Source organism: Rhinichthys klamathensis, unplaced genomic scaffold (assembly GCF_029890125.1).
Source record: "Rhinichthys klamathensis goyatoka isolate OS25496 unplaced genomic scaffold, OSU_Roscu_1.1 h1tg000135l_1, whole genome shotgun sequence".
Classification (NCBI taxonomy): domain Eukaryota; kingdom Metazoa; phylum Chordata; class Actinopteri; order Cypriniformes; family Leuciscidae; genus Rhinichthys; species Rhinichthys klamathensis.
Window position 1 is genome coordinate 542,282 of NW_026606670.1, and position 12,776 is coordinate 555,057.

The 12,776-nt window shown below is 39.4% G+C and overlaps 2 protein-coding genes across 7 annotated transcripts in view; both read left to right on the forward strand.

Annotated features, from left to right (window-relative positions):
* The window catches only part of adka (adenosine kinase a), a 167,283-nt gene extending 165,409 nt beyond the window's left edge, over positions 1–1,874 (forward strand). For both annotated transcript variants that reach the window (XM_056257081.1, XM_056257083.1), the window contains exons 10-11: positions 33–119; positions 1,708–1,874. In XM_056257081.1, coding sequence (XP_056113056.1) covers positions 33–119; positions 1,708–1,832 — 212 coding nt within the window. In that variant the 3' untranslated portion in view covers positions 1,833–1,874. The remainder of the gene's footprint in view (positions 1–32; positions 120–1,707) is intronic.
* Positions 1,875–4,908: 3,034 nt separating this feature from the next.
* kat6b (K(lysine) acetyltransferase 6B) overlaps positions 4,909–12,776 on the forward strand; it is a 47,315-nt gene continuing 39,447 nt past the window's right edge. For 2 of the 5 annotated variants that reach the window (XM_056257097.1, XM_056257100.1), the window contains exons 1-2: positions 5,611–5,828; positions 8,732–9,595. In XM_056257097.1, coding sequence (XP_056113072.1) covers positions 8,975–9,595 — 621 coding nt within the window. In that variant the 5' untranslated portion in view covers positions 5,611–5,828; positions 8,732–8,974. Of the gene's footprint in view, positions 4,973–5,610; positions 5,829–7,123; positions 7,257–8,731; positions 9,596–12,776 lie in introns of those variants that run through there. The other 3 variants (XM_056257099.1, XM_056257101.1, XM_056257098.1) reach the window with 3 other exon arrangements.

Consider the following 12,776-nt stretch of genomic DNA (forward strand, 5'->3'; position numbering starts at 1 on the left):
ACAATAGTTAACAAGCTTATACGTTTCCACAGGTGACAAGGTGGAAGCATTCCCTGTCCTGGAGATAGACCAGAGCGAGATAGTGGACACCAACGGTGCTGGAGATGCCTTTGTTGGAGGTACTGTGCTACTAAACCATAAAGATATACTTTAAACCAGTAGTTCACGCAAAAATTTTAATTCTGTTGTCATTTATTCCACCCTCATGTCGTTGCCAACATGTATGACTTTCCTTTTTTCTGTGGAACTGGTGATGCCAATGATTTCAACTATTTTTCTCTGTACAATGAATTTTCTCTGTACAGTGGTGTCCAAAAAAATAATTTTGACCCCTTTGACTATGGATTAAAAATCACTGAGACATTTTTCAAATGTTCTTTGTCTTTTCTTTTGTGTTCAACAGAAGAAAGTAAATTCAGTCAGCACACAAATGGATTGAATTGTGAAAACGGGTGTTTAAGACTTGTCCTAGACAAAAGTATGTTTAAAGAAACAAAATAATGATAATTAAATACTTTATCATTAGTATTAGTATTAATGCATAAATCACAGAAGAAAAAAATTCCAGTCAGCACACAAATGGATGTGGAATTGTTGAAACAGGTGTCCAAGACTCAGAATAGTCCTAGGCGAAAGTATGTTTGATGGAAAATCACTATTGACAGGACAATTTAATCCAGGATTAGGTCTGATCTGTAACCTCTGGGAAACTGGACTGTGATGCAAGAGCTCTGACATGCAATGCTTATTTATTTCCTGTGCAGCTGCTCGAGAATGACAATTTGTAGATCTATACTAATATATACTTCATTTCATTTGGCTTAGTTTAGACACATGAAGCCGCCAATGTACTATTTAACCTCAGATGACACAGTTAAGGGGAAATACATGACTTTCATGATGGATTAGAGGAGTTTCCAGACTACCCACAGCCGTTATCATTAATCTGCGTGTTTTGCTAATAAGTGCGCGTTCAGATAGCCGCTGCGTGTCTACTCTGATCTGAACTGTGAAGTCATCCATCAAACGCGTAAAGCACAACGCTGTTTGGCTCCCCATGAAAAACAGAAATATCGATGTTGATCAAGCTGTTTGCGAGGGTCTTTCGGGTCCGCGTAATTTATCTTCATACGTGGCCCTCTGCTTCTCAAAGGCCAAGAGTCTGATTTGCTAACATGTCTTCCTGTAGCTCTTCCAGGACAACCTTTGCGACTAATAGAGCTGTGAGCGTGTTTGCTCAAACGTCGTATTGATTTTTTTAACTCCTTTATCCGTTCCAACAAGAGGTTGGAGGCCAGCTCTCTGCCACGTTGGAAAATGAATTTGCCAGCTGTTTTTCAATGCGCTGCTGCAGAGAGCAGAGATCTAGGTGGGAGGGTTCAGAGCCCGAGGGCAGCTGGAGGATTTCTGTATCGCACATCTCTAAAGAGGGCCTTTTGCATCACCTTTCCCCCTTAAGCCTGATTTCCTTAATTTTTTAAAAGAAAGTACATGCAACAAAATCGATACCCAACTATGCTTTCTAAGCTAACAATCGCCAGCAAATGTTTGTGTGTGCTTTATGCGCTCGGATGTGTGTCCATGTGTGTGTTCATTAAACATATGTTTGTGCACGCTTTCGATTAGGATTAAATCTGTCTACTCTCTTGCACCCGGATCTGATTTGTGCCCTTTTTTTTTTCATTGTCTGGTTGCATGTGTGTGCAGGTTTCCTGTCTCAGCTGGTACAGGATAAGACCTTTGAGCAGTGCATCCGTGCTGGACACTACGCTGCTAACGTCATTATTCGCCGCGCGGGCTGCACATTCCCAGAAAAGCCCGACTTCCACTGATGGGCTGCTGAGAGACCGGAAGATATGGCCACCCAAGTGTTTTATAGGATTAATGCCTTTTTTAAATTGACTTTTTATCTTCTGTTCCTCTTTCCTCTCTTGTTCACGTGCCTCTTTTCTCTGTCTCACGGCCTAATTCAATCACAGAGGCATATTTCACGTTAAAAACTGTTTACAAAAGAGGAATTTCTGTTGCAAATATTGATTGTTTTTACTTAAGCCATTTTAGTGATGAAGTTAGGAGCACCTGTTCAGATGTGGCATTTACTCAGTAGCACCTCATTGCAGTACACGAGATCCAGGGGGCGGAGTTGGATCCAGATCTAAGGGGTGGAGATGGGTAGGATTAGGGGTGGGGTTAGGGATCAGGGGCGGAGATGGGTAGGATTAGGGGTGGGGTTAGGGATCAGGGGGCGGAGATGGGTAGGATTAGGGGTGGGGTTAGGGATCAGGGGGCGGAGATGGGTAGGATTAGGGGTGGGGTTAGGGATCAGGGGCGGAGATGGGTAGATTTAGGTATATTTGAGGTGGGAGGAGTTGGATCTGGATCCAACTCCTCCCCCTGGATTTCGTGTTCTGCAGTGAGGACCATCTCCATTTACTAACAAAATTACCTTGATGACATGGTAATACCATACTGCTGTAACAACCGAAGCAGATATTTCAAATATACTAGTTATATATTATAAAACCCAGACGAATCATTTGAACTTTATTGAAATCAAAATCTTATTTTGTCTCAGAGGAATTGTGTTGGCTAGTCCTGCTGTTGTAAACCAAATGTAATTGTGAAAAGCACACTCAAATGTGTCATACAAAGAAATCTGTTGTTTTGTGAGCAAAACCTCTGCCAAATAAAACTAAAAGAGGCTCTTTTACTGCTGTCACTTTTATTCTTTTCCTAACCTTATAATTAGTCACGTAGACTAGATGTTTTGTTGCTTGAAATATGATTATATTGTGAATAATCAGTGTTTTTGGTTCAACAGAGAACCAATGCTGAATTCGGAACCGCATACTAGCTATATACTACTCTTACTGTTTCGACCATATCTTTCTATGGCTGGAATAGTAAGAGTAGTATGTTAGTAGCCGGTTCCTAATTCAGCACAGGACTGAACCTGCAGCTTCTTCCTGTCCCCTTGATGACAGTGGCAGGTCTGCAAGGTTCATCTCTGTGATATGGAATGAGGAGCAGCTATTTGTGAGCATCATTAGACTCAAGGTACAGCTGCCCCTTTGTCCCCGTGTGTGACCGCAATCATAGCGGATTCAGGTTCTGTCGATGACAAACACGTTTTGGACCCTGGCATCATCGAGCACATGGTTTTAAACAACCCGTGAGTCCATGCGCAATCCTTAATGACAGCAAAGGACAAAGTCCTTGAGCACTATTTCACATTTTCAGCTCACACACAGTCACGCTTGTGGATGTGTGTGTGTGTGTGTGTTTTTTTTTTCACTTCTCTAATCCTCCCGCTGTGTGTTTTACAATGAAGCTGGGTGTTTTTAAGACCTGCGAAAGTTGCCTTTGAGGTTTATAAAAAGTAATTTGATTCACAGGTGTCTTGCTGTTGGACAAAATTTCAGTTACTGTAGATGACATTATGGAAGTTGAGAGAAGTCAACACTTTTAGTTGTGTTTCTGATCTAGAAATTGTACTTGCAATACTTATAATACAAATAATAGTTAGGTAGATGTACTTATGGTCATGTTGCATCGCATATACTTTTGCTGCTATTGATATGGGATATGGTTATGGTTAGTGACAGGTTTAGTGGAATCAGTACGTTTTAGGGTTGAATTGTATAAAGTGCTATATAAATAAACGTGACTTACGAGGAAGATGTAGTCAACATTGTAATTATCAATGTACATACAGAAATTAATTACATTCTTAGAAAAAAAAAAAGTTCTATATAGAGCCCTAGGATTCTTGACTCCATTTAAAATTAAAAAAATAATTTCATAATACTTTTGTTTAATTAGTTATTTAAAATTTTCTAGTGGTAAAGTATGTTTACAAGCTGTTAAATTCATAAATTTAATCAAAATAAAAAATGTATTAAAACTAAATCCATAAAATGATCCCATGACAGAAACATATAATATATAAGTACAACGTAAATAGATGTACACTATAAGTGCACTGTAGCAAATTGTTTTCAATATACGACTTGCTATAGGTCTGTTATCTGGTCAAATTGTATAATTTCAATTGGAAAGCAACAGGTACAGTTTATTAAGGACGATGAATAAGACCAGCAGCTGTGACCTCATTTAAAGTTTATTTATTTCATAATGATTGATGAGCTATTTGGTTTGGTTTGGTCCACTGTAATAGCAAATATTGTTATATTTATATTATTTAAAAGAAGAAACCCATCTAGATACAATGTAAGGAAAATGATTGTGTTTGCTTAGTTGGAACATTCAGTGTAGTTAGAAAAGTAAAACCAGTATCTGGAAGGTCATCAGTTTGAGCTAATCTATTTACCCCACTGCTGTTATACCCTTGTGCTGAGCACTTATCCTGCCTCTGTCTGCATGTGAATATGAATGTGCCAGTGGTTGAAATATGCAAACATGAATAATTCCAACGTATCTGTGCAAACCGTAAACAAATGTACCTTCCCTTTTGGCATACAAATAAGTAACACTGACTTGTGATAGCCACACAAAAAAAGGGTCTTGGGCTAAAAATAATGCCGGTTATCACCTTTGACGGGTATTATGTTTAAGAAAAACGAATCATGGCTAGCTGTGACTTTTAAATAACAGTGCTGCAACAGGTCAAATAAAACTAAAAAAAGGCAGTGTATTGTACTTATATTATTACAATATATAGTGTTTGGTATGTCACACCCAGACCAGCTGCTGTAAGAAGCTCATGCTGTTGTGTAAATCAGATTTCCCAAACAAAAAAAAACCTTTTGTGTCAGATCACCTTGATCAGGCTTTGCTGGAAGCCAATATGTAGGCTTTTGCCAAACTGTAACCACATCCTGCAGGGCTCAAGTTTTGTTTAGTGTGCAATTTGTTTTCCTTTCAGGCACCGTAAAAAGTAACATGTCCATGGTTCAGATTGCCGTACGCTACACCAAATTTTCATCCGCAGGGCAAACCCACAGGCTTTCAGGTGCATTTGTAAACTCTTGTGGGGTTTTGTTGCAAATTTTGTTACAGAAAGGAAATGATTTAGATATACTCGTCTCCTATTATGTTGTTCCAGTTGTGGTGAAGCAAATTTCCCTGTATTTATTTGATGCTGGTATTTATATTGCAAACAAACATCAATTAAATGCGCAACACCTTCTGAGCAATTATAAAGTTGTATATAATTAAACCATGTGAAACGTTTTTATAATTATGCATATGCATGTATTAATATGATATTGATCTGTGTCGTGCTGTATGGGTGATATTAAAAGTTTAATCTTCCTCTTCAAAAACATGGCACATACAGTATCTTGTTTATTTATTTATTTATTTATTTGGGGGGGGGGGTTCTCACCCGTGCCATTTAGTTTGAGCATTTACAAAATCTAGCATAATTGCACACGGTGACATGGAAACGATTTTGTATGCATTCATATCCCAATAAGTGATATTAAAAGTTTCCTTTTCCTCTTCACAGACGGGGCACATTATGTCTTCTCTTTTCCCACCCATGCCATGTAGTCTGAAACAATGTACATTGTTTCCCAATGAGCGATGTGATGTCACATAGCGGTTACAGCGAGTTAGTCCTCCTCTGTGGCTGATGGAGTGCCGAAAGGGGAGGGTACTACTTTGTCACAGACTCCTATGTAGATTAACCTTTCAATTAGTTGTTATCAGGTTCCCTCTGCCTACGCGTGCGTTCATCTTCCGAATCAAACAGGACCCCTTTGGATTTATCAGGCTACTTTGCGCATATATCATCAGCTTCGCAAATAAGCGTGTTTTTATTGCTTAAACGAGGAGTGTGGAGAGATCGCGCGAGGAACTTAAAGGTAAATGTTCGCTTTGCCAGCGTTGTCGGGCATTTATCTCGGCGGTGTCTTGAGTGGCTTGTTATCGGTGGCATGTTTTAATCGTTCAAGTTTAAGTTGTCGTGAGTGATGTAACTTGACGCGAGCGGAGAAATTAATTCGGGCTATTAAGGTTATTGGGTTACACGAACCGCGCAACTATCGCAAGCTATGGCTTGACCCGCATAAATGGAATTTTCCAGATGCTATCTGTTCTCTGTTGCTTGATCTTGAAATATGTGTGCATTTTGCATGCTTTAGGCATTAGCGAGTAAACGACCAGCAGTCGTCATTGCATCTTTTAGTGTTTTAGAAGAACGGGAATGATTTGCCATCATCGCCAGACATTCGCAGGATTTATAAATGTTGCCTATTTGTGTGCACTACCTTCGTGAGGGTGCGCGCGCTCGATAGTTCATGGCCCTCCATGTCTTTTGTAAAGTGCAAACTAAATATTATATTATATTACAGTGCACACAGTACTGGGAATGCCAAGGATAACTTGGACTAATTATTCACCATTACATTATTCTCCAAAAAGTGTGACTAGGTCGATCTGCTCATATTGCAGTGTAGTGCGATGCTCATAAGGGGGAGCCTTCTTAAAGGTGTAGACCGAGTTTCGGGTGATCTTACATTAAAGAGCCATCAAGTAGTTTTAAACTCATTAGATTACATGATGATAAAATATTCCCGCTATCCCTGGTCCCTGTTCTTCTAATTCTGATTGAATAGCTGGAATAGCATTTCCATTAGCAGTGCGGACTAGAGATCAGTTGTCACATTAAAGGGATAGTTTTATCTAAAAAATGAAAATACTGTCATCATCTACAAGCACTCGTGTTGTAATAGTCCCGTATGACTAAAAGGAGATATGTAGAATGACGGCCATCAGTTATTATTCACTTGCATGTTAAAAACAAACAAACAAACATTTAAAGTTAATAATGACCGAGACTATAATTTCTCACATTTTGCCTAATATCTCCTTTTATGCTCCACGGAAGAAAGTAAGTCATACTGGCTTGGAAAAACCTGCGAGTGAGTAAATGATGACCGAATGTTTAGTTGTGGTGAACTATCCCTTTAAGAGGCGGGTCAAGTGATTATTGACAGATTATGAAGCCAACTGATTCCTCGAGAGGCCGAACCGTTTCCTTGTGATTGACACTTTGATTATCAAACCAGGGATAAGTATTTGCCCTTTCTAACCAATATTAAAGTTTCTTGGGCGGGACAGTCTTTGTGAAGGTAAGGTTTAATGAGACTCCATTGGGTTGTAATCAGTGTCATGTCGGATTCATGTAAACTACAACATTGTAACAAAATGGCGTCTGTTTAGTAACGCGACCGGGCATAGCGGCGAAGTCACCTGACCTGTCCACCGTATTAAAGCGTCCAGAAAACAAGGTTTGCGAGACCGTAGGTTAATTGACGCGTTGACTTTGTCATCATAAATTATAGATAGTCATCTGTCGGAAGTAGTCATAAAGCATAACCTAATTTAGCCAGCTTTAGCTTAGCGTGCTAGACTTGAGCTCCGGGGCTGTTTAGAAAGCTGATGCTGGAGATAAGAAGCCGAATGCTTCTGAGATTCGCATGACTTTAGCTCACTATATCTCGGCTTTAATCAGAGGACTCGAGCTGAAGTACGAATGTCAGTATGTGTGTGTGACACTGTGTTTTCTTTTAGCTGTCAGAATTTGAGAGGATGTTGCTAGACTCTTAATGTGAAATGTCATGGCTAAGTCGTAGTTTGTGACCAAAGCTGGAAGAGTGTGGACGAGATTACAAAATAGATTAAATAAGTGTCAAGTCTTAAACAACCCTGTATTTTGTGCTTTTAAGTTTGAGTTTAACACCAAAAACGAGTGAGTGTCAGTTGGTCAATAATACTTTGTTATACCATCGGTTGTTCTATTTTTATATGATCCACTAACACTGTTTGTGCTGTCATGCCTCCCCAGAGTTATTTGGTGGTTGTTTTGCTGGCTAACCGAGTTGCGTTCAATTATTTACCGTAGCTTTTCTTGGATCTGTTTAGACCGGATCTAATGTCTCAGAGGAATGATTAAAGTGTTTCCCTCAGTATGTGTGCGAGGCTTTTTATATAACAATATTATGGCAGATAAGTTGTGGTTGAGTTTACACGGCCGCTGCTGGCGAGCGGAGGAATTCTTCACCTGCTGGCTGCTCGCAGCACTGTTCTTCCTCTGCTAATGCTGTTTGGGTTTTTACACAACCAATGAGCTTAATAAAATGTTATATTATCCATGGCATACTGTAATTTTAGCCTGTAGCTGAATGTAGTTACGAAAAAAGTATAGTGCAAAAATGTAATTGTTTTGTACTAGTGAAGAACGATTGAGCTGCCTCCCTGTATATGGGCGTCCTAGACATGTGCTGCTGCTTTCAGGTGTGTGTGGGCAGATTTTGAGTACCAGTTATAATATTCTAATAAGTGGCTCACATTTGATCAAAATGTGATTTAACATGTTCATTTTTAATCTCATGGTTGTACTACTCTGGTTTTGGACTGTTGATTTTACCTTTGTGTGCACCTAACGTGTCAAATTTGTCTATAGCCTACTACCAAAATAATTGGAATTACTTTAACAATTTATTGTTATCGTATTTTTTTAAATCAAATTAGTGTCAGATGTTTTGAGGTTATAGTTGAATGTGCTATGAAAACTGTCACTGTTTTTCACTTTGAGATGTAAGAATCGATATGTGTTTTTTAAGGAGCAGGAGCGTTGGTTAGCCTAACCCTCCAGGTCAAGTTTGCCATGCCCATGTAACTAGTTCTGGAGTGGTTCCGGAGAGAGTTTGTTTCTTTGCAAAGTAACATAGATTTTCTGTTTTTCTTCTCTTCACACCCACAGGTGTAACTCAAAAGGATTTTTCAGCTAGTCTTCTGACTGTGGATTTTACAACAACAAGGGATTTTTTATTTTTGACAAAAGGGAAAAGAAATGAGCCAGTCTAATTTTTGAGGAGTTACATCAATTCCATATCCTGTCCGGCATGTACTAATGGCTGGTTTTTGTTTGTTGATGCGTATGGTTCGCTCTTAAATAAAGGAATGTATTCATGGATCACACCTTAATGAAACAACTTATTTCACCATGGTGAAACTGGCCAATCCCCTGTACACAGAGTGGATTCTTGAGGCTATTCAGAAGATCAAAAGGCAGAAGCAGCGGCCTTCTGAGGAGCGGATTTGCCATGCCGTCTCAACCTCACACGGACTAGACAAGGGTGTCGTACTCCAGCAGCTGGAGCTCGCTGTGAAGGATGGATCCATCCTTAAGGTTACCAGCAAAGGGTGCGCTTCGTACAAAGACCCGGATAACCCGGGAAGGATTGCGGCCTTCAAGCTGGGAGGCTCTGGCTCGGTTTCGGTTGGATCTGTGATACCTGCAGGAGATCTGCGTCATGTGGATTGGAATAAAATCCTTAGGAGGGCTATCGAAGGTCTGGGCGTCCCGGCTGGCTCATCTCTAAGGAACATTGAGAGATTCCTTAGAAGCCAGGGTGACCTGGTGAATGTTGTGGCGAACCCCAGGTTTCAGCAGAGGCTGAGGCTAGCTGCTAAGCGGGCGGTTAACAACGGGCGGCTGCTCAAGGATGGTCCGCTCTACAGGATGAACAGTGGTGGACTGGGAGGAAAAGCTTGCTTCAGGAGTTTGGGGTTCTTTGCTGTCGACCTCCCACCTGTGACACTACTCCCTCATGAGAGAGACCAGGTACGTCCAGAACTTTTTGTATCTATATGGGCTCTACTAAAAAGCTGTGAATGTGAATATGTGTCCTGGTGTTGTTGTTGTTGTTTGTTTTATAGTTTCTGCTAGTGTAAAGTCGCACAACTTCTTTAAAAACAACTTTTACCCATTAATATGAACAACCATGGGAACTTGTTTTCTTTCTTTTTTTGGGAACCTCTTCATTCAGTCCAAAGCAGATTTTTGGCTAGGGGTGTTACAATATAATATCAATACAACATGCATCGTTGATAGTGACAGTGGGCCTCAATTATAACTCTAAAGAAAAAAGAAATCATCTTACAACTGGGTTCACGTGTGATTCATGAAAAATTCGTATGCCACCAATCCCATCGTGACAATGATCGTAGGTTGATAAATTTGGCGGCTGAAAACAATCTAGCCTACATTTAAATATAAACCCCCTAAAAATTCACGCTTTCGAAGCCTTGCCCCTAGAGTTTATGACATGGAAACTTAACCCAGCCAAGAAGAGGAAGTAGTAATCTCATGAAAGAGAAATAGATTTTACTCCAAAAACATCCTTTAACCTCGTAATTGCAAACAATTAGTCCTACATTCATTTATATAGGCTATATTAAATACACAAAACATTTTCAAACATTATAAACACTAGCCTATAGCCTAGGCTATTTTAGTTCCCCTCACTCCTCAACAAATCCTTTAAATATAACATTATTCAGAACAGAACAAGAATGAAAAATAAATAGCCTAGCTATAAATTGTATTTTATTTTATAGTTTAAGAAATTATATATTAAACTATAAAATAAAATAAAAATAGGCTATAGTGGCATTCTTTATAAACAACAAACGTAAAGCCCAAATTAATTTATTTAAAGCGAAACTGAAATGGCATTGGGCTCGCCAGAGTCGCCAAGCCATTATTCGGCAAAAATCCAATATCCATGTAAAACATCATTCTTCACATGCACAAAAATGTGTTTGTTTTGGGCGCTGGGCACTGATTTTACAGCGGACCATTAAAATGGAGAAGTGTAACTTATGATTGGTTGACTGCATTTTAGTTTGATAATTAATGGCTGAAATGTCATATTAGCAATGCTAGAACTAAAATGTTGTGTGTGAGTGTGCGTGCGATCAGTTAGATTGAATAAAATAAAGAACACGCATACAATGCATTAGAGTGTCAACACTCTACACTACTTGTTGCACAATTTTTTGTCTTTTGTTAATCTGCTAATTAGGCTAAGTGAAATAAATAATTGTGTAGTCCTATTTAGGCCTATATAGTTAATTTTATTATGTTTTTCTGCACTCACAGAAGCGCTGCAGGTGCGAGATGTGACGATATGTGAATCCTCGTCTATGCTGCTTTTTGCGCATGTAAAGCTAAACCCTTGAGGGCAAAAAACATTGGTATTTTTAATGGGTCACAGACACCCATCTATTCTAATTTATTTAATTTCAATTTGACAATCTATTCTAGTCGTTTAACAGTTAATGATCGATTAATGAGCTTCGGTTGTCAGACTCGGTCAGGAAAATAATCAAAATGCTCTCATTACAATTCTCCACCAGATTTACTTTGCTGCACGCAAGTTCACGCTAACTTAAAAACTTGCATACAAGCTGAGACCTGACATGAGATTTGATCGTAGCCACCGCTTACGTCCATATTGATAAATGCCAAGTTTTGTGTGGAAACGGTTGTACGTTTGTTTCATAAATGAGGCATAGTAATGAGTGTTTATAGTTCTCCCAAAATGAGAGTTTAGACTGATATATTTTAGCAGTGGTTCTCAAACAAGGGGGCACGGCAAGGCTTAAGGGATAGTGTACAGTCAGCTGATTATGCAAATGAAACCTCTTCAGGGTGATACAAGACCCCACTGTGAAATTATCCCACTTATTATGTGGCTACTTGTCACAAAAATAAATAATTGAACACAATATTAATTTGACACATTTTATTAGCTACCTCAAGATGCCTCTGTTTCATCAGTTGTAGCAGTTGTTGTCGTGGAATAGCAGACCGCTAGGTGGTGGGATTGAAGAATCAGAATTGAATATTGCATGGAGCCTTGTAAAAATATAAATCAATAATTCATGGTTCTGCGCTAGCATGGCCAAGTTTTTGAAAGGACTGCCAGTGCCAGGTAAACGTAAAGCAGACGAGGAATCTACTTTAAACGTCACAACCACCAAAACAACGTGTCTAAAGTAGACGCGAGCAGCACAACATGAAGCGAGAAAAGCAAATAGAATCACTCGGTAGAATACACTGGAATGCGGCTCAACACTTTCCGACAGTAAACTGATGCCCGTTCTATTTCTGCCATATTCCAAGTGCTCGCACAACTTCTGCCGCAAAGGATAAACAAATTTGGAACGTTCGCTTTGTCGCGTCCAGTGTAGACACCCTCAAGACGACAATATGAGGCGACACATCTCACCCTCAGATTCACCAGTACAATGGTGGGTAATGAAGAGAGAACAGTGTGTTGTGTGCCTCATAATATTAGCATTTGACAGTATGAAGCTGAACAAGTTAAGATGCCACTTAGAGACTTCAGCAGGGTTTCAAATGCCTAGTGTACACAACAAGTGTCAGGAACAGAAATACTCCTTCCAAAAATACTCATACGTTGACATGAACTATCTTACCAGAGCCACCAACATCATTCAGAGGTTGTAACATCTAGGAACTGTAAGAAGTCAGTTGTTTGTAACTTTTCAGGGCTTAACTATACAAAAGTGGCTTTGTTGTCCTAAATTGTTGAAATATCTCAAAACCATAGCCCAACTCATTGTTTTGGTAAAGGAATTCTTCACCATTCTCCACAAACCGCTTTGTCATACCCATGAGTGAACTTGGGTTTGATTTTAACATTGTGTGATTGAAATGTTCTGTGAAAAATGAGAAGACCATGTTTTTATTCCTAAATCATCTTTGGTTTGCTCCAAGATAGTTCTCTAAATGAGGGCATGATATGCTACAGATGTTGGAGTAGGCTAGCTGTGTGTTATTTGACTGAGGGATCATTTACGAGTTACTGTGCTTGAATGTTTGTCCTACAGCTTCATAATCTAGGCTAAACCTTTCTGCAATGGTTTTTACCGGTACTATTTCCATATTTCAAAATCTTAAGTCAACATGAAACAGCATTTTCAACCCATTGTAC